Source organism: Crotalus tigris, unplaced genomic scaffold (genome assembly GCF_016545835.1).
Source record: "Crotalus tigris isolate CLP2741 ecotype Arizona unplaced genomic scaffold, ASM1654583v1 scf7180000024386.1433019, whole genome shotgun sequence".
Classification (NCBI taxonomy): Eukaryota; Metazoa; Chordata; class Lepidosauria; order Squamata; family Viperidae; genus Crotalus; species Crotalus tigris.
This window is the reverse complement of record NW_024100556.1, coordinates 45,151-67,384: the sequence shown is the minus strand read 5'-3', so window position 1 is coordinate 67,384 and position 22,234 is coordinate 45,151. Positions and strand designations below refer to the sequence as shown.

Sequence of the window (22,234 nt, the reverse complement as noted above, 5' to 3'; positions counted from 1 at the left end):
ATGGAGCCCCACATTTTTATTGATAAGTAAGACATTTGTTATGTGAGTTTTGTCCCATTTTACGACCTTTTCTGCCACATTTGTTAAGTGAATCACTGCAACTGTTTTAAGTTAGTAACCCAGTTGTTAAGTGAATCTGGCTTCCCCATTGACTTTGCTTGTCAGAAGATCACAAAAGGGGAGGGTCACATGATCTTTGAGCACTGCAACAATCATAAATAAGGGTTAGTTGCCAAGCATCTGAATTTTGATCACATGGGGATGCTGCATCAGTTATAAGTGTGAAAAATGGTCATAAATCATTTTCAGTGCTGTTGTAATTTTGAACGGTCACTAAATGTTCTGTTGTAAGTTGAGGACTACCTGTATATACACCCATTATTATTTTTTGGGATGTTTACACTCTCCTATAGGTCTTTGAATTTTAACTCACCTTTGCTTACTGCCATGTAATTTATATCTGCCACATCCAAAAACTAGAAAGTGAAAATTATTATTTATTACATTTTTATACCCATCTCCCTTATACTGTGACTCTGGGCAGTTTGTCTCAGTAAGTTTTTTTTTTAATTATGAGACTACTAGAAACAAACAATACTGTTAATATTTGTAGGCCACATAGGAATGTTAACATTTTGAGTATTATGGGGGCCTTCACAAAATGACTGCCGTGATGAGTGTGGCCAGTGCTTTTTTTGTCATAGAACTCACCGGAACGGAGTTCCGGCACCTTTTTTTGACGGATTTTCCAAGTTTTAAAAGTAACTTTTGAAAATTTGATGTTTGGTCCATGTGAACTTGAATCGCCCTGTCGAGCAAAGCAGGTCGGTGGCAAAATTATTAAAACAGCACATGTGGGTTGCTTGTGTGTCGAGTCCAGTGCATGTGTACTTCATCCGGCTGCTCGGCTTGTGGCACTGCTCAGCTTGTGATTGGTCATGTGGTCACATGCTGAGTGCTTACTGTGGGCGGTGACCATTATATTTTGTTAGACAACTAATGTGTGTGGGTGTGTGTACAGTGATTGACTATGTATGAAAGGTAAATAAAAGATGAACAAGATTTGAGTTCCGGCATCTTTTTTCTTACAAAAAAAGCACTGGGTGTGGCCCATCACAACACATCCACTTCAGAACAATGGTTGATGCTGAAAGATGGTATTTTCTTGCCAGAGATTTGGAATCCAGAAAAAAAAACAAATAAACTTTAATTCAATTAAAAATTCAATTCTCATACTTTATATGCCAGAGACAACATTTTTGTTCAGACATTATCCACAGGCAGTAAACTCTAATTGTTTTTAAGAAGTCTGGACAATTGAGATTGTTTACATCATTTGTATCTATTTATATCATTTGTACAGTGATATAACTCAACTTATCTAAATGACAAACTGAGGCAAATGATTACCACTCAAAGCCATTTGGAACAACACCGCATGAAAATATCAATGACACATAGATGATTTTAATTGACTAAATGAAATAATTGTTATAGTTAACAATTCACTTCACTTCCAAATCTATGTAAAACTGGCAAAAACCAAACTTCAGCGCACACACTATTTTTCTGTACTTCTTTTTCAGGATTATCATCTCACAAATACAATATTCTGTTTTCTACCTCACACTCCAGAGTTTGTTCCTCTTCCATTTATGCAGCGTCTCCCTTTTCCCATTCATTTTCATTTTCTAACTTACCACACAGGCTTCCCCAATCCTTTCTGTTGCTTTTTGTAGCTCTTGTCAGCCTAAAGGCCAATTACCTTCTTCTCCACTGACCACTTTTTTCCAAACCCAGCTGCAATTTCCTTTCTTGGGCTCCCTTTTGCTCCTCTCTTGAGTACTGTTCCTCCCCACACCTTTTTCTCATTATCCCAGACCATTTCCAGCTGCTAGCTGGTTCATTTACATTACTGCCTGCAGGCTTCTCCCTTCTGGACCAGAGCATTTGAAAACCCAGGCCTAGCTTCTTATATCTTGCCACCTTTGGGAATTTCCTTTGGATTATGGCTACCGCAGGTTGTGTACTCAAGGGTGGCCCTTCCATACAGATACTCCTCGACATACAACAGTTCATTTAGTGACTGTTTGAAGTGACAATGGTATTGAAAAAAGTGACTTATACCATTTTTCACACGGCCATTGCAGCAGTGCCCCTTGGTCACATGATCAAAATTCAAATACTTGGCAACCGATTCATATTTATGACGGTAGCAATGTCCCGGGGTCATATGATCATCTTTTACAAATTTCTGAGGAGCAAAGTCAATGGGGAAGCCAGATTCACTTAACAACCATATTACTAACTTGACAACTGCAGCGATTCCCTTAATAACTGTGACAAGAATGGTCGTAAAATGGGGCAAAATTTACTTCACTGTCTGGATTAGCAACAGAAATTTTGGGCTCAGCTGTGGTTGTAAGTTGAGGACTACCTGTAATGTAGCCACTGAACTTTGTGCAGCAGGTCAGATGGATGGCACAGCACAATTCAGGACGTTACATGGGCACATGATGGATGCACCCCATCCTAAACTCTTTGTTTTCTATTGCTGTGTGAGTTACAGAGCTCTGTCTTGTTGTAACCCTTTCCAAGAGTGCTGCACTCTCCACTATTCAGTGTAGCCTTGCTGACTCTGTTTTACTCATCCTTTCCTAGGTCTCCGTTATTTTCCCCTCAATAATTGATCGGCTGCTGAGAAGGCTGTCTGCACCACATGCTCTTTCATTTTTTTTTTAACCCTAAAGGTTTCATGAGTTTTGGCAAACAATGGCATTTCGCTGGCTAATAATTCCATTTCTTATATTCATGAGTGCTAATTTGTCTGCACAATGTTCCTGACTTGCTGAACAGGTTTGCTGTTGAGTATATGGGATTTGTACTTTTAACGCAAACTAACTTGTGCTTTAATAGTTGTACAATACTTAGGGATTAAAGGAACCCAGATAGAAACCAGGAAACTAAGTTCTAGTCATGCCTTGGGCATAAAGCCAGCTGGGTGATTTTGGGCCTGCCACTCATTCTCAACCAGAGGAGAAAGCTGACAATGGTAAATCATTTCTGAAAATCTTGAGAAAATTGCAGGGATTCGTCCATGCAATTAGCAGGAATCAGGTGCACACACACACAAAATACTGTACTGCTACTTGGGACACACCTGTTGCCCCAAGAGCAATTAATGTTAACCAGTCATCCACCTTTTTGGTAGGCTGGTTATGTTAGTCTTGTGCTGCAGTTTTCAGGCTCTAATAACCAGCAATGCCTGGGCCTGTACAAAATGGCTCAGGATCAACAAGGCGTTTTTTCTCCACGGAAACATAGCGATTCATCTTGTCCTTTCAAATCCTGGTGGTGACTTGTGTCTGCTCTACAAGATGCTCTGGGTCACATCAAGGCTCTGGTTTGGCAGGTTCGGTAGCTGAGGCAAGCACAAGAGCATTTTTGAACTACTAAAACCACCACTGAAGGAATGTCCAGTGAAGCAACTTGGCTGCTTCACTTTTGAATGGGGATGGGGGTCACTCTTGTTCACAAAGCAAGTTTTATGGTCGAGCTTCTGGAAGCATCTTGGACTGCAAGTGGTTAATCCCAAGAACAAGTCTCTTTCTCCTGTCTCTCTGATAAGCAAGATTTATGAAGAAGAAAGTTAAAGGAACAAAACATGAATTCCAGCAAACATTCTATAGTATTTTCAAATGAGAAACATATACATATGGGCAAATTCTTGGATTCTCCTAGTGTAGGGGTCCCCAACCCTTGTGTGGCCCACAGCCCATTTGGAACTGGGACGCGTGAGTAGCTCAACTTGTGCAAGCGGCAGCTGGCACAGCTTGAGTTGTGCGAGTGGTGGGCCAATTTGCCTCCCTCCCCGGCCACCAAGCCATAAAAGTTGAGGACCAGTGTCCTAGTGTAAATAAGAGAAGCTTGGGGTTTTTTTGTGAAGAGGGGGCAGACTGCATAGGTTGATTATTTTGGGAACAGCTATGGACTTTTTACTCCAGAGATGCCCAGATCTTACACTTTGAAGGTTGCTTCAAAGCACTCCTGTGAAGCTTTGTTCAGTTCTAACAGCAGCCGCAGCTAAGAGGGAGGATTAGAAAGATTCAGGACTTTTTCCCATGCTACCAAATAAGCTTTTTATCCCAGTACCAGAAAGTAGCTACCCAAAGAAGAAACACAAATAAGATTACAGGTACTAAACGGGGTGCAACTTTATTTACAATGTAAAGTGCATCACATAGAAATTGTTGAAACACAAGACAAGTGATAACATAAATTACAATATATTTTATGTGTTTAAACCGTAATTTAAAAAAGCAGTGATGATTCTTCTACGGATGTAATAAGAATAACAACCTAATTTTGACTCTCCGGCTTTTTCCTTTCAGGCATCACACTTCCTGCCAGCAGAGCTACATCTGGTGGATCTTTTTAGGTCAGATTTTGCACCTTCTATATTAATCCAAATAAACTGAAAAATGTGTGAACTGCTAGTACTGAAAATAAGCAATATGGTTTCATTATTGTACATTATCTTCTATCATTTGCCAGACAGAAATATTTTGGCTCAAAGTACAGCCACTCATACACACTTGTGTATGAATAAGTAGGAAAAGAAGGAATCTTGCAAAGAAAAAGATACCACAGTAATGATTAATTTATTTTAGAGCTCTTTCCCCATTTTATGAAGATTGTCTTATAGCTGAAATCTTATACATAGTTAACTCAGGATCTGGCCCCCTGGGAGTAGGCCTGGTGAAATGGATTTCCTAGAATGGACTGCATTTATTACAAAGTAATGTAGAATTGGAAACCTCTTAAAGCTCATTAGGAAGGTAATCTAGCTACTGAAAATGTTATTGCTATATTTTCTGGAAGAGCTTGAATAAAGCTTGAATAAGATAAAATGTATTTCAGTTTTAGTAATAGATGCCCTTAGAATGAGTGGAAAAAAAACATCCCAATTTCTTATAAGAAAAAATATTGATGGGTTTATTTACTAACTGCTGCTTTGCTAACAAGCAAATTGCAGTCTCTCAGAGGTTTTGCTTTCTGGTTAAAACTATCATTTCAATTTCCCCTTTCCTTTTAATTTGGAAAATGCTTAGGAGAAAAAAAAGTTAGGTCTGCTTATTCCTTCTAAATGACTAAAAATCCTTTGCAAGAACTTGAATGTAAAATTATAAACATATGCAAGCATGCCCAAGAAAGGAAAAAAACGGATAAATAGCGTCACCATACAAGCTACAATTATTCATTTCTATACTGTAATGCAGCTTCCCCAAGAAATTTGGAAGTGGAATTACAGTGTTGAATCTACACATTGGGCTAGCCCCACTCCACAAAACAAATTATACTGGGGTGGGATAGTATTTATAAATATATATGGTATACTACAGATATGAATTAATCCCGTTTTCTTTATCTGTAAAGATCTGCAGATGTTTCAGTTTGTAAATTTGTAAAATAATAGAAAAATGTGCAATCTGAACAATTTAAGTATGAATTGTGGCTCCCCAAAACTCAGTTATGTGCAAACTGCTGTTTCTATTTCCCTATCGTTCAAACCACAAAACCCCCACAGCATTTGACATATGTCTTTCACTGGAGGCTAGTTATCTTTGCTTTAAAATGTTCATATTTATTTTTTACATTGTGTACTGTAGTAGCTAGTTGTTATACTCTGGGTTTTTAAGCCAAGCAGAGTTGGGCATGGCTAGTACTTGGATAGGAGAACATCTAAAAATGTCAAGTCTCTAACAAAATCCCCAAAGGCAATTGCAAACCACCTCCACGCTGTTGTGAAGAAAAAATTATGTTGATGCAACCCTTAAGAGATGGATTGCAAATTCGGAGTGTCTTGTGTCTATCAGCAAGAGACCTCTATGCTGAATAAAAATAAATGAGTAAGTGCACGAAAGCAAATAATGCAATACAAGGGGAGAAAAAAAAAGAGAGGAAAAAGACATTCTTTTTTCAAACCTATTATTTCAGACACTGTCATTATCAAACCTATTAGGAAACCTTCCTCCCCAAAAATTAGTCATGCTATTCCCAGACACACATTTAATGTTATGTCCACCCTTTAGTTTTTGCTTATGGAAAGAGTAACTTTCAACCTGATCTGAAGCCCAAAATAAAATAGTTATAATTGAACAGGGAAAGATAAAGAGTATTGCTCTGAAAATATAAGGTTCCATTTATGAAAAAAGGGCTAATATAGATGCATCCATTGTAATATGAATGTACTGTCTTACAGGAAGGTAATGCAGTAAGGAAAGTAAGGGATTTACTTAAGAGGACAAAACACATTAGTTCTCCTTCCTACTTTTCACTTTATCAGCAAGTAAATTATTCTGGTGGATATCTCTGGATATAATTATTACAGTACTTAACCACAGCCTTTTTGTATTACTCTAGAATACCATGCTGTCTTTTCAGTTGGGTCTCAGCAGTTCTTTTCCTGAGAAATAAGTATGTTGAGGAATGTTATTTTAAAAACTTCTTATATTTTAAATCCAGGGTAAAGAACTACTACTTATTAATTTCAGTGGAAATTGGAAGCTATTTGTCCTGTTTTGACAAATGTTGCATTCTGGCAAATAATATTACAAAATCTGATTTTCACTTTTTTTTTCATGGGAAAGACAACTACCGTTTTACTTATTTTGAACTAAGTGGTAATCACAAACGAAGGCAAATATATGTGTCCTAGGATAATGATGCAAAGTTGAATCTGAATCGGTCACCAGGACCAGAGATTTACTCTTCCGAGCTTTCAGACTCATGCTGGAACCCATCATCAGGGAACTTCTTTCTACTGGAATACATGCTTTGGTCTGTTCTGTGAGATGTGCTTATGTGGTGCCTTCCTATTGGCCGATTGCTGGCTAGCAATTGGCTGTTGTTTCCTTCTGCTACCAAAGAGTTCAGGTCTCCTTGTCTGTCTATGACTGGTAAGTGATAATCATTCACCAAATCCACATATATTTTAAATATGTATCCATGATAAAATAACAAGTACTTTACCAGTAAACTTGATTTTAGCAGCCAGAAACACAATTTTATAGACAGCTGAGTCTCTACTGACATATCTCCTCCCTTCCCCATTCTTTTTCCTTCAGATAGTCCACTCACTGGCCTACATAGAAGAAAACATGGATTGTGCCTCTAATTTATTATTATTTCTATCAAATCTGAAATAATTCCGTATTGGCAGCTCTCCTTTAAGCAACAGTTTTCCATGACATGGAAACATATCTGAAGTATTTTCTTAGCATGAGTGGTGGGGTTGTTGGCCTTCATATATTTATTTTGAAAATAGAATATTCTTATTTACCAAGTTCAAACCATTTGGAATGCTGTAAGCACCAGTGGGATGCTCGGGGCAGCACTAGCGCTGGTGGGACGCTTGGGGTTGGGGCGGCATTGGAACTGGCGGGATGCTTGGGGCGGGGCTTGGGGCGGGGTGGTGCTAGTAATGAGTGGGATGCTCGGGGAGGTGCTAACGCAAGTGTGGGTACACTGGCCATCCCTTCACACGGCCCGGTGGCCAAGCAGCCGGGGCCCGATAGTGGGCCAGGGCCCACAGGTTGGGGATCCCTGCTGTAAGCTTCAGATTCCAATTTGTTCCATCAAACAACAGTAACTAAATATTGTCCATCTTGCAACTACTATAATGAAATAGACAAATGGTTTGCAGGAGGTATCTTAGACCAAAACCAGATCTAACAGGGTAATCATTTATTATTCATCTCATTTACTTATAAAGGTATCGGGTATGTTAGCATATAAAAAGATCAGGATGGAGAGACTGAATTTTCCCCTTTTCCATGTCTTACCTTTCCTCTCTCTATTTCTGAACTACTTTCCATAGTGGATCCAATAACAGAGAAGAGACCAAGTAGAAGAAGATTTGATCATAGTTCTTAGTCTAATGTATTCACTTACATTTTCACTTATGTTACATCACTTACATGAGGTGGCAGGGGAAAAGGAAATATGAATCAAATTAAGTTTCATCCCCAATGCAAGCATCTTTTTTGGCGATGGAACACAACTTAGACTAGAGTTTTGCACCCATAATATGAAAGACTGTAAAGTTTTTTTCTTTCAGTGAACAAAATTTGTACATTTGTGTGTTTGACAGCAGCAACATTTTAGCATGTATCTTTCTGCAAGAGAAAAAAAACATAAAGATGCTTCCATTCAAAATTAAATGGTTAAGAAAAATATAATAATAATAATAATAAATTCAAAAGTTTTTTTTTAAAAAATCCACTATATTTGATTTTACAGTGACTGTAGTACCAAAGTCCATTGGACTGGAATCAGACTCTTCATAGCTTTTGCTCTTAAATTAAAAGTGGTGGAATCCAGATTTCCGTTTCCTAGGTTAGTAGACAGCAAAGAAAAGGAGAAAAAAGAGTCCATTATTCTTGGCAGTTTGTGAAATACAAAGAGAAATCTGTGTTGGCTGCATACGGTATATCACAACCTGTGTGAAGAAACCCAAATCGAAATAGGAACTCCCAAACATGCTTTTCCAAAAGGCAACTGGACTTTCTTGGTTTTTTTCCTTGAAAACATTTTACTTCTCATCCAAGAAGCTTCTTCAATTTTCAGATCAGTTCATTTCTTCAGAACTGAAGAAGCTTCTTGGATGAGAAGCAAAACGTTTTCAAGAAAAAAGCCAAGAAAGTCCAGTTGCCTTTTGGAAAAGCACCTTTGGGATAATCATGATCTGGATCAGGGCTTTTCAACCAGTGGTACAGGTACCACCTGTGGTACATTGGCACCTGGCAGGTGGTACGCGACCATCTTAGAAAAGTGTAGCGGGGGAGGGAAACGAGCTGAACTGGTGGCAGCACCGCACAAGCCTAAGTGAAAGATGGCTGGAGCTGCAGGGCTGTCAGGGCTCAACAGAAGTGCCAGGATCAGCGCCAGGCTCCAGCTGATTGGCGTTTCTTCGGGGCTGTCAGGGCTCAGTGGAAGCACCAAGATCAGCGCCAGGCTCCAGCTGGAGCTCTGCGCTGATCCTGGTGCTTCTGCTGAGCCCTGAAGAAGCACCAATCAGCTGGAAAGCAGCACTGATCCTGGCGCTTCTGCTGAGCCCAGAAGAAGCGCCGATCAGCTGGAATGTTGCAGCCTCTCCAGGGTCTTGTGATTTACATTCAGATGCTTGGCAACTGATTCATATTTATGACGGTCACAGAGTCCCAGGGTCATGTGTAGTGACCAAAACCTGCTGCAGCCACCAGGCAGGCAGAGGGAATAAAAACCAAACATCCCCCACCCCACCCTTGTACCAATCCTCAACAGAAATGCTCACAACAATGAAAACCTCAGACAGGAGGAAGAGCGTGGCCGGGCAGGCAGGCAGGTGTCTTGCTCGGTTCTGCCTTGGGGGGCACTTTTTTCAGTGCCATTGTTAACTTTGAACAGTCACTAAGCGAACTGTTGTAAGTCGAGGACTACCTGCACTTTATCACTTTTTTCCTTTTTTTTGTCATCAAGTTTTTGACACCTTGCTAGGCGACTGGTGGTACTCAGATATTGCCATATCCTAAAAGTGGTACAATGGGTGAAAAGGTTGAAAAGCCCTGACCTGGATGATTGAGGATGTCCATAGACAGAAAGAGGAGCTGTGAACACAGTTCCTTATTTTAAGGGAAAATCTCTTTCCACCAAGCTGCAGCCCAGCACATTCTTAATCAGTTCCAACAGATGTTCTGTTCAAAGTGAATATTGAATGGAGCAGAGGTCTGGCTTTAGTTAAATTGGTGTGGGACTAGCATGGCCTAATTTTTGGAATTAATATTGTGGGTAAATTGTAAATTAATTAATAACATGGGTAAATTGTAAATGTAAATTGGAGTGAGACTAGCACGGCCTAATGTTTGGAATTAATAACATGGGTTGAAATAAGCTACCACCAACAATTCAGGAAAATATTTTGAATTAGACTACTCTTTGTCTTGGTTTCAAGGCTTTCTTCAAGCCAACAGATGGTCTGGAGCTGATAGCCATAACTTTATAAACAGTCAGGTCTCCTGTATGTTTTACTGCTAACTAACTAACAATTAATCAGTGGAACAACTTGCCTCCAGAAGTTGTGAATGCTCCAACACTGGAAGTTTAAAAAAAAAGACTGGACAACTGTTTGTCTGAAATGGTATAGGGTTTTCTGCCTGAGCAGGGGGTTGGACTAGATGATCTCCAAAGTCCCTTCCAACTCTGTTCTATTCTGTTCTGTTCTGTCCTCTCCTGTACTATTCTGGGATAACGCTCAAGTGGGAAATTGCAAGCTAACCTGCAAGACTGATTGAAAGACACTAAAAAAAAATGTGTGAGTTAACAAAAATTCCTGGTAGGTTAAATATCTCACAAGAAAATGGCAAGTATACCTAGAGCAGTCGTGTCCAGTCCATGGTGAAGTACAATGGCATCGGTTTGGTCGTATACATTTCCCACCATTTAAGCATGGAGAGTGACAAACAGCTGCATTGAAAGATCACAGAGACACATTACCATTTTAGCACAATTAGGGTATGATCAAATTTTATATACTATATATATATTACTATAGTACCTACTAATACTGAAATAGCATAGCTCTTTGTGTTCACCCAATGAGCCAAAACAGCAAAAGGCACTACTAAATGCTGTACAGTACATAAAGTATTTAAGCAATTCATTTGAAGGAAGATATACATACAAGATGAACAGAGTACAGATATGTTTTCATATGCAAATCAAGATTGAAGAATATGAAGGATGTTTAAAAAAAATAGAAAAAGATGTCATGCTGTCTTTACTGAACAAAATTACCTTTGCAGAAATTGAACTTAGCTACGTACTTTTTAAAGATTCTAATTCTTCATAACTTTCCATTTTAAAATCCCTTGTATTTGCCTTTCAAATATCTCGGAGAAACAATGTGAAAACACGTATGTTCTTTCAAATACAAATGCAAAATAAATATTGTGGGCACACATGGAATTTTTTCAGACAGATAGTATTACTTGGCTTTACAAATAGAAAAGGTTACACATGCAGTAAAATGGTGTCTACATGACAGCCTTGTACTACAGTATTAAGTGCCTTTTTTTGTCCAACTACCATGTTTTCTGAAAGTAAGACTCAGCCCGATAGTAAACTCTAGCTTGATTTTAGGGGGTGGGCCTAATATAAGCCCTACCCCAAAACTAAGACCTCGTTTTGAGGTGAGGTGCACCCTAAAAAATCAAGCTAGGGGGGACCAGGGGGGGTGAAGCTAGCCTACGTGCCCAGCACTCACCCGTAGGACTACCACAGCCAGGCCTCCCACACCCCGACACCTGTCAGGCTGCTGTTTGACTTCTGCAGCTGCTTGCCACAACTTGCGGCTGGACGCCATATGGCGCATTGCGGCTGGACGCCATATGCCGCTGCTTGTGGCAGGATGCTACATGGTGCTTCGGGCCATTTCTGCTGCTAGCGGCAAGAAGCTGCACAGTGCTTTGGGCTGCTTCTGCTTCTTGCACACTTTGGACTGCTTCTGCTGCTTGCGGCAGGGGGCCACAAGGTGCTTCAGGCCTTTTCTGCTGTGCGAGCAGCAGAAGCGGCCTAAAGCGGTGCATGAGCAGCAGCCCGAAGCGCCATGCGAGCAGCAGAAGCAGCCCAAAGCGCCATGCAGCATCCTGCAAGCAGCGGCAATGGCGCAATGCACACATGGCATCCAGACGCAAGTGGCAGCAAGCGGCTGCAGAAGTCAAGCAGCATCACGACAGGTGTCTGGGTGTAGGAGACCTGGCTGTGGTGGTCCTAATGTAAGACACCCTCCGAAAATAAGACCTCTTTTGGAGGCAAAAATATATAAGACTGGGTCTTATTTTCGAGGAAAAACGGTAGTTAGGACTGAAAGTATTTCTGAATAGCTCCTACATGAAAAATGTATGTTGCTTGGCCTGTTTGGCTAGGGAGATATCCCTGTGAGTGGTTTGTGAATATAATCACATTTTGTACAGAGAGCTTATTAAGAGAAAGGTTTAAAACTTTCTCCTAAACCACTGATTTCAAAGAATCGCCTGCCTTACAACATGTAATGCTTGAAAACCAGAACAATGTATGATAATTCTTTCTTCCAACTTCTAAATACAAAGGTAGCAAAGACACGCATTTCCAGAACAGATATGTAAAGATACTGTATTTCCCCAAAAGTAAAAACCTACCCTGAAAATAAGCCCTAGCTTGATTTTTTGGGGTGCGCCTAATATAAGCCCTACCCCCAAAATAAGCCCTAGGTTTGGGGTGAGGTGAACGCCTAAAAATCAAGCTAGGGCGGCCATGGGGGGAGGTGGAGCTGCCCCACGCGCCTTGCACCCGCTTACCGTTGCAGCTAGGCCTCTCATGAATCGACACCTGCCTCGCCGGCCCACTTCTTCTGTGGCCGAAGGAAATGCTTCTGCAGCTGTGCAGCTCTGCAATCTGTAGCTCGGTTCTCAGCTGCAGAGGCCATTCCGGAAGGCCTCTGATGGCAAAATGCAGACTGGAGCTCCATTCTCAGCTGTAAAGGCATTTCCTTCAGCCGCAGAAGAAGTGGGCTGGTTGGGCAGGGCTGTCAGTGCCACCGCCGCAAGGTGAGACCATGGAAAAGATACCCTCCTGAAAATAAGACCTGGTGCCTCTTTTGGAGGCAAAATAATAATAATAATAATAAGACCGGGTCTTATTTTCGGGGAAACACGGTAAAAAGGTAGTCCTCATTCAGAGATCTCAATTGGGTCCAGTAATTTGGTCATTAAGTGAATGGTTGCTAGGTGAAATTACAGCTGTATTTTTGATCTTACTTCTGCTTTCCTTTGATTGACAAGCTCGCAAAGGTCTTAAATTGAGGAGTGCTCACAAAGGGTTTTTTTTCCTCCATCATTGTAACTGCAAACATCGCTAAATGAGGACTATTTGTACTGACTGGTTCTTTTTGCTGGGTTTTTTTTTTCAGAACTCACTGGTTAAGCTGCTTTGTACTAAAGTGCTATTGGGAGGTTGTAGGAAATTCTGAATTAAATGTGCTTACCCTGATGGCAGCGTGAGCCAGTCCATCCAGTTGGGCAATCACATTGATAAGGAGCCACGCATTGACCTCCATTCAGACAATGCAGGATGCAGATGGCTGAACAGAAAAAAAAGGGGGGGAGTGGGAATGGGAAGAAGAAAAAAAGTTTCATTCAAATAAACAACCCTGGTTCTATTTCTCACAAAACTAGAACAATTATGCCCCCCCCCCGAATCACCTTCCAAAGGCTTAGCCATATTGGTTTTCATTAAAAATATCATAAAGAGCCTCCTATCATCCTAAAAATTGATCTATTTATTGTAAAATATAATAAATTTGTTGGTCTTTGACATACTACAATAATTTTCATATTTATCATGCATAGCATTTACTGTAATCTTCCCTCTATCGTCATTCTAAGTATATAAAACATTCACAATTTGCACTTCAAACAGACTAATCTTGTCTTCTAATTATTAAGGTGTAACTGTTAGTGTGCCATACATAGAATTCTTGAAATTTCTGATCATTCCAGAGTAGATTTTAGGTACAAGTGGCACAAAAGAAAAAGAAATTAAGAAAAAAGGCTTTTTGATTTCAGTCAATGAAGTATTCTTTTAGTAAATCACATTCACAGAAACTCAGTATTCAAAGCGTAAATCTTCACATTTTTTATTAGAATAATACCCCGATTTCTGTTTGTTAACAACGTATTTCTTCTTCATTCTATTTTTAAAGCAACACCCTTCAAAATGGAAGTCAAAACACATCCTGCTTCTGTAAATGATAAATTAGAGTTTTTTGTGTGGGTGAGAAAGAAAGTACAGCCTGGCTATAATAGATACTAAGTTTATAAATAAATCTCTGGTTTTCTATACCACAATGATTACTTTCATAAACATTTCAATCAAGTTCTACAAATTTTCAGATTACTCATCAATATGCTGTCGTTTTGGAACATATAAGCTTTAAAAATTAGATTACCGAGAGGTTCCTGACCACAGTGATTGGAAAGCAGTCTGTTTTAAAATTTGTATAATCAATATCTAATTAACATGAGTAACCTTGAGTTTCAAGTTAAGTCTATTAATATAAATAATGTTTTCCTTAAAGTTCACCCTATTTTCCTTCTTCTAGTGAATTCTGCCAATAAGACATTTCATTATTCTGGATAAAAGACAACATGACATACTGCATTTCTAATATATGACTAACACAACCCTTAAAGATAATAATAAAAATAAATAACAATGAGGAACCTGTCATTTCCCTTTGCTTTTGTAGCTGAAATTCTTAGTGCATGCTAGCAGGTCTCCCTCTGAAGTGTAAATTCAGGCTTACATTTTTCAACCCCCTTACATTTGTGTATAATCAGTTCAGCTGGCTATAAAAATACTAACAAATGAGTATAACGTGAAGCAGATGCTCCTTCCATCTTTATGTTATTGTCTATTTCAGTTGAACATGGTCATAGCAGGAGGTGGAAGAATGTTTTTGACTGTATGTTTTGGACTACCATATTGCATACAATCTCCAAATCAAATTTCTGATGACCACAAACAATAGTAAAGAGGTCAGAACTGAAGAAGCTTCTTGGCTCAGAAGCAAAATGTCTTCAAGGAAAAACAAAGAAAGTCCAGTTGCTTTTTGAAAAAGTACCTTTGGCAACCATGATCTAGATGATTGAGAATCTCCATAGAAAATAGTAAAGAAGGATTTTTTTCAATATCTCTGCGGCCACTTAGTGATCTTTTGGATATCTGCAGCCTGGTAATGTGTATATGCATATTTCTGGAGCAGCATATGTTATGTTAGCACAGTTCATGCCCCATTGTGAAACAGATTTACACAGCAGCATTTCTTAAACTCTGTGCCTGGATCTTATAATTGTTTCATTTTTGCTTTGCATGCATCTTAGAGATTCCTAGCTTCGCATCAGTAGAGTAAAACTCAGCAGTGGCCCCAGAATAACAGCTTCTTGGATGAGAAGTGAATCTTCTTCTTTCTCAAAGAAAAAAAAAACAGTCCAGTTTCCTTTGGAAAGGGCAACTTTGAGACAACTGCTGAATGACTGATAATCTTCCATAGACATTCAATAGAGGATAATTGAACAGGCTGTTGCAGGAATGCCAGCAGGATTGGCTGTATTTCACTTAAAAAGCCTCTAAATTAAAAATTCTTCAGAGTCAAGTTTGATTCTTAGTTATTACATGCAATATTTGTAGCCAAAATAGGAAAGAGGCTTGCTTTAGCTTCTTCCGCTTGTTTTTACTAGACTGATCTAGCTTAAAGCTGTAAGGTTTCTTCAGAAGTTCTCAAACAGACCTGTATTATTCCTTTTCCTAAACAAAATTCCTAACAAAATAGCGAAGCACATGTTTTTGTAGTTATGAATCCCTGTTCAGGTGTTCCTACTCATGCAACTTGTCCAAAATGCATCTATTATATTCAAGATTTAAAATACAATCAAACACAGCCAAAGTATATGACCTAAACTTGTAGAGAAAAGATAATTTTCACACCATTTTCCTTAATACATGGAAGATGTATGACAGGTGATAATGAGACCAAAGGGAATTGGCCAAGCAATGTACCTTTCTCTCTTATTTGCCTCTCCTCACTAAATAGCATGAAAGTGAGCAACTGATTAAGGCTGGAAAACCTACAAAATAGTAATTAATAATTACTGATTCTTCCTTGAGATTGTTGGCATTCCAATCAAAGGCACATTTATAAGTCTTAAAACGATCTCATCATATACGTACTAAGCAAAATCAAGCTTCTATTGGTCTTAATGACCAAAATAACTTTTATTGAATAATTGGGCACACCACTAGCATGGCATCTATCTAGACCAGAGGTAGGCAACCTTGGCTCTTTTCTGATTCGTGGACTTCAACTCTCAGAATTCCCGAGTCAGCTGACTCAGGAATTCTGGGAATTGAAGTCCACGAGTCAGAAAAGAGCCAAGGTTGCCTACCCCTGGTCTAGACTATTTTTAAAGGAAAACCAGGGTCTAGAATCCTAAAAACTTTCCTCAGCCTAACATTTGAGAATTATAAGAAGCTGCAAAAATGTCACCCAAAAGAACAATGATGAAAATAAATATAATATTGTTAAATGGGAGATACGTACGCTCTTCACAGAGGCGTCCCATCCAACCCTCAAGACAGGAACAAACATTTGGCCTCTCACAAACACCACCATTCTGACATGGGAACCGGCAAACAGCTAGAAAGGGCAGGTTAGAACAGGAAATTACAGAACAAAAATGATTCCTCAGAAAAGTAAACATTAGTAAGCTGATAAGGAAAGAAAACATTTATTGATGAAAAGGAAAGCATCTGGTATATAATACATTAGAATTACTAGGCAAAAATCCCTTAGTTAATGTTACTTCAGCTATGTGATTATGGCTACCAGATTTGGAATGAAAAAATCTGGACAGTTACTAGACAGTGGCAAAGAATAGTTTACTATGTCTCTTTGCTACTATCTAGTTCTTTGTCTGGACTTTTGCAGTTTTAACCAGTCATTTCTCATTTCTCAGTGTAAACCAGGGATGTCAAACTGCCGGCCCGGGGGCCAGTTGCATTGTGCAGAGGCTGTGCCCACCCCAGCTCCAGCAATGCAAAAAAAGTTGCTATACATCGCGACACGTCATGTGACGTGGCAAGTTTGACACCCATGGTGTAAACCAATCTTCTATGCCAGAGGTCCCCAACCCCTGGGCTGTGGCCAACTACTGGGCCTTGAGCCGTTTGGAACTGGGCTGAAGTGGCACACACGCATCCCTGCTTGAGCAACAGGTGTGTGTAGGCGCGTTTTGGTTTGGAGGTTTGTGCCCACGCACTTACCTGCCACTCACAGAGAACCATCCCCTCCCGTCCCCTGTCTGGTCCGCAAAGCCAGAAAGGTTGGGGAACTCTGTTCTATGCAGCACAGGGCTATTTTTGAAATATAGATGGTTATTTCTTCAAAAAAAGCACCAAGCCCTGTATATGTTAAGTAAGGCAAGATTATTGTACTATATGAAATAATTGGAAAAGCAATCAAAGTTGGATTATAAAATTAGAAACTGCAAAGCTGATCAGTTTGATCAGAGAAAAAAGATTTTTTTTAAAAAAGACTGAAAACCTTAAATGGCCTTTCTGTTAAAAAAAGGAAAAAAAAAGATTCAGTTGTTGATTTTAGGATTTGAGAAGGGACAAAGATGGGGAAAATATTAAGATGGTAATTACTCTGCGGAAGGCATAATTTTGTTTCCTTCCCCCCTTCTTGTTTTCTGTTTCTGTTATTTTTGATCTCTTTTTTTGTTTGTCTTGTATACTTTTACTATACTGAAAAAACTCTAAGAAAGATACATAGATAGATTACATTAAGAACTGACAAGCATCAGCCTGGCTTTATGAGAGCAGATGGTTCTAATGTTTCCTGCAGCCTGAGCTAAAATGGCCCCAGAGGATCAGAGAGGCCATATCTGTAGCAGCCTCAAGTGGCCTATAAGGGTTGGCCAGATCCTAATTCCTGACTACACCACAAAATTACATCCAAATTGTCTATATTATTCTGGATATGGAAAAATTACAGCCACTTGTGGGAATCTAAGGAATTGACTGCCCCTTGCCCTTCTCCCAAAATATCCTGTCCACAATAGAAATGCTTCTGGTAATAAACGTGCACCTGTAACCCTTTTACAGGCATCTCTGCACCCATCCTGTGCTGCCCACAAGCTCTTTTCTGCCAGCTGGGAGTCATCTGGGCTCCATGTTATCTCACGTAGCCAAGGAGGTGATTGTTTGTGTGGAAAATATCTAATTGTGGGTCTACTGGGCAAATTCTATAATAGGATGAACAGAAGCCTGAATCTGGTACACTGTTTACTGAGAAACAGTTCTGGATTACAAGGCTTAAAAACAAAATCTATGCTTATAATTATATAATACTCTTTAATGATATATCTGTAATTGGTTGAAAGCGTATTAGTTTCGCAAACTCAGGACATCTGCTAATATTGCTCATACTAAAGATTTACATGATCTGCTTTCATGCTGCCTCTGATGTAGGTCCTTCAAAGCAAAATGCTGGAAGTCTTTTGTTAGTCAATAAGCCTACATTATTTATAACACACTTTTAAAAATGAGTGAGGAGAAGTCCATTATAACATCAATCGGGAAAATATAGGCCATTTCTGCTACTTCTACCCTTTTCTGTCACCCGCTTTGAGATAGGAAGATGAGAATGAATACAAATAGTTATTATTTAAATATAATCTTCTTTTGCTCATTATGTGGTGTTTGCTAGTGATAAATAATCCATAAGACACTTGAAGACTTCACAAATGGAGTGTTGTGACAATATAAAGACTGCATATTTATATTACTGTTGTCACTGTGTAATCCTATTCTATTTGGGAATAGATTAATTACATATTCAATATTATTTGGAAACTAAGTCCTATTGATTTTAAATTCAATGGAACGTTTTTCATCCAAGAGGAAATTGTACAGACTGTGGACAGTGGCAAGCGCAGCACACCAGGATGAGGTCAGAATGACCTCCATATAGTCATACTATTATGCAAATACTATTCTTATTTTTTATCCTGATATTTGATATGAGTATGTAAATCACAATACTTGTAGGACAATACTGCCCTAGCATATTGTCGTTTGCATTCCTCCTCCTGCCCTAGGTTGTTTTGCCACAAACTGTTTGGTCTACCAATTTGAAATCTACCAACATTTTCTGAAAACAAAAAGTAAGAATATTTCTTCTTTCTGTAATAAAACTGAAACCTGGGTGCTAAATATGGACTATACCTACTTCCCGAATTGCTTGGACCTCACATGATCAGTTTTTCTCTATTATTCATTAACGCAACCCAGGGTTGCCTTTTCAGGGTTCTGGAAAAAAGATGCTGTTATTTTAAGATTTGCGTTCAGAGTAGACTTCTTAAAAGCAGCAGTGTCTTTTTTTAAGCTCATACATACCGCTTGAAAATGTAATTATGCTGTAAAGAAAGCAGGTAACTATTGGGCTCTTGTGATGTCTAAACACTTCCTCTGAAACATCTTTGAGGTGTGCCCAGCATTAGTAAGTACAGAATGCTGTAGGCCAGCGGTTCTCAACCGATGGGTCGCGACCCCATTTGGGGTCGATCGACCATTTTTCGGGGGTCACCAAATGCGGCGATCCGCCATTTTCTCCCCCCTGGGGGGGCGCCCCCATGCGCGCTGCACCGCGCATAACGTTTGTGTGATGGGGGTCGCCGTCACACAAACGTTGAGAACCGCTGCTGTAGGCAGTCATAGTTATGGGGTAGAAAACCCACTGTTGGAAGACAAGCAGTGATTGACACATTTCCCTTTCTTTGGGTCAGAAAAGACACCTGCAAACAAACTGCTTAAACAGAAGAACACTGACATCCCCTAAACTCTGCTGAAGGTGTTACCTAGCCTGGTAACGAAATGTTCAGAAACCAACCCACAAGCTCAGAGAAAAAAACCTTCACCCTCATCCTACACCAGAGCTAAAGATATTTGCCACCATTGCAAACTGCTTACTTTCTGGCTGAAAAAATTGGGAAGGGACAGTTCTGCAACAAGGGATGAAGACTGTGACCAGCTGTAGACTCAAAGTCACAGCTAGCAGTCTGCTAAATCCCTGGCTGCTGGTTCTGTTTATTATATCAAACACAACTGTGAATCTTGTAGCATATTAAAGTCTAAACATTTATTAGGGATAAAAAATTAAAAGCTTAAGTGTATCTTATGAAGGGGGTTCAGTTCACAAAATTCATATTGCAATGCATTTGTTAGTCTTCTATTTAAGTTGTCTCTTTAGCTGCTAAAAAGGAACGTTGCATCTCTTTGCCCTGAATCTATAATTCCTTAGGAGCAGAAGTAGAATACCAACCAATATTCAAAACAGGAAGCAAAGGAAAGGTACAGATTTGGAAAACAAAGCTCAGTTTAGAAAAGGGCTCCTAAATGCAAAACATTTGTGACAACAAGAAATAGGGATATTATGGCAGTTCCCCAAAATGTCTTAATATAAAACTGGGTCAGAATTGTCAGATGTTTCAAACTTTTATATATTATAAGATTTTATATTATATTATAAGCTCTTCCTTATAATATCTATCTGAAGATTGCAAGTGGCTTCATCTTGCTGTGTGTTGTTACTCTCAACTAATTATAGAAAGCAGAAGTGGAGCAATATACTAGCACATTAGTGCCCTGTCAAATTGGGGGTTGTGCTTAATGAGATGTTGGTATGTAAACAGAGTTTTAATCCAGAGCACACATTTAATCTGTCTGCCTGTCTGTCTATCACTCTCTCTACTGTCTGTCTGTTTGTCTAATTTTTCTTTAATAGGTTTTGACGTTCCCTTAAGAATAACTAACAATAATAATGGCACACAATAATACAGATATGTTTTGAAAGAATAGAAACACATAAACATACACACGAGTTCAAAATAAGTTATTTCCTGGCAGATGGCTCATTATGGTTCAGGACATCAAAAAAAAAAAATAAATAAATACATAGTGTTATGTGCTGTTTATTTCACCCTGAATGCCAACTTTGGCAAATTTCTGGAAAATGGTCTTTGGAGGATACTATTAGCTCAGTAGCTCTTATAAGGAAAACTGCCCTTGCATAGTTGTTGAAACTGCAAATTTACCTTTGCAAGCTGGTGGTCCTGTCCAGGTTCCGTTCTCTAAACAGACACTTCGAAGGGAGCCCTCTAGCATGTATCCACTGTAGCATGAATAGGTCACCATATCTCCATATTGATAAAATGTTCCACGTATCAAAGCATGTTCTACATGAGCAGGTGGCCCACAGGAGATCCCTGAATAAAATGGCAACAGAGAATTTGTAATGGTAAGCTGCCTTACAACCTGACATAGTGCATCACAGGGTTAGAGACAATAAATAATTACAAAGCTGAACTTTGGCAATCTCTCTGAATTCCAGAAAGCTGCAGATAGATTCCAACATCTAGATCAGGGGTGTTAAACTCAATTTCACTGAGGGCCGCATCAACATTGCGGTTGCCCTGGGGGGGAGCTGGGTGGGTGTGGCCAGAGTGGGTACAGCCTACTGGGTGGACGTGGATGGAGTGAGTGTGGCCTACTGGGTGGGCATGGTAAGTTCTACATCATTCGCATCAAGGGTGCCTATGGGGGTCTGGGCAGGAGTGGGACAGACCTGAGGGTCTCTGGCAGAAAGGGGTGGGACCGGGGCAAGTACCAAGGCATGGTCTACTGGGGCAAGTGCCAAGATGGCCACTACAAAATTGTACACTGGCTCCCGGCTGGTCTGAGCCAGGACCAAGGCAGCGGAGGCCGTTCCCTCACTGTTTCTAGGATGGCTTCGCGGGCCACATGAAACCACTTCGCGGGCCGCATCCGGCCCCTGGGCCTTGTGTTTGACATGTCTGATCTAGATATATAAGCATGGCTATCTGTAATCTTCTGTAATATCGGCTGGTATATTGGAGCAAGGGAAGATTTTATTATCTCCTTTAATATATACCATTCAGCTCCAAGAAAGGGGAGAAAAAATCCCACAACCAGAAAAAAGATGAATAGTTGTATTAACTGTTTCATGCCAAGAATTTGTGAGGAAAGATTACAGCAGCAGCAATGACATCTGATATGTTTGAGCAATTCTAGCTGAAGGATTGCCCTCTTGTCCTCAAGGATTTTTCTTGTTAGCCTAAAGGCTGTCCATTTTAAGGTATCTCCAACTGATGGCTGCCCAGCCTTTTCTTGAATTTATTTAGTAATTTAGTACCTTGTCATGTATGAAAGTTGCATTTGAATATGTCGGAATGAATATGTGTCCACTTGCGAAATCTATATTTCTTAGTTTTGTTTCATAGCTTTCCTGAAGAGTCAGATGACAAAAAAAAAAAAAAGATTTTAAACAAAAAAATCAAAATGAAAGCTGTTTTTCATTAACTACTTACTCTCACACTTAGATCTAGTTGAAGTCCAGACCTCATCAGGATTACAACTAATCACAGATTGTCCCTGAAGTCGATAGCCGTCTCTGCATTTGATATATACCTTTTGCCCAACATAAAACGTTGTTTCTGAGAGGATGGCATTTTCTGGGATTATAATAGGTACAGGGCACGGATTTGCTGTTTAAAGCAAAGAAAGGGGGAAAAGATAGATT

The 22,234-nt window shown here is 39.6% G+C and overlaps 1 protein-coding gene across 2 annotated transcripts in view; it reads right to left on the bottom strand.

Moving 5' to 3' along the window:
- Positions 1-4,189: 4,189 nt before the first annotated feature.
- LOC120301559 (sushi, von Willebrand factor type A, EGF and pentraxin domain-containing protein 1-like) overlaps positions 4,190-22,234 on the bottom strand; it is a 39,611-nt gene continuing 21,566 nt past the window's right edge. For both annotated transcript variants that reach the window (XM_039328964.1, XM_039328965.1), the window contains 6 exons: positions 22,023-22,199; positions 20,730-20,900; positions 16,175-16,270; positions 13,061-13,156; positions 10,410-10,503; positions 4,190-8,393 (listed from right to left, as the gene is read on the bottom strand). In XM_039328964.1, the coding sequence (XP_039184898.1) occupies positions 8,363-8,393; positions 10,410-10,503; positions 13,061-13,156; positions 16,175-16,270; positions 20,730-20,900; positions 22,023-22,199 (665 nt within the window). In that variant the 3' untranslated portion in view covers positions 4,190-8,362. The remainder of the gene's footprint in view (positions 8,394-10,409; positions 10,504-13,060; positions 13,157-16,174; positions 16,271-20,729; positions 20,901-22,022; positions 22,200-22,234) is intronic.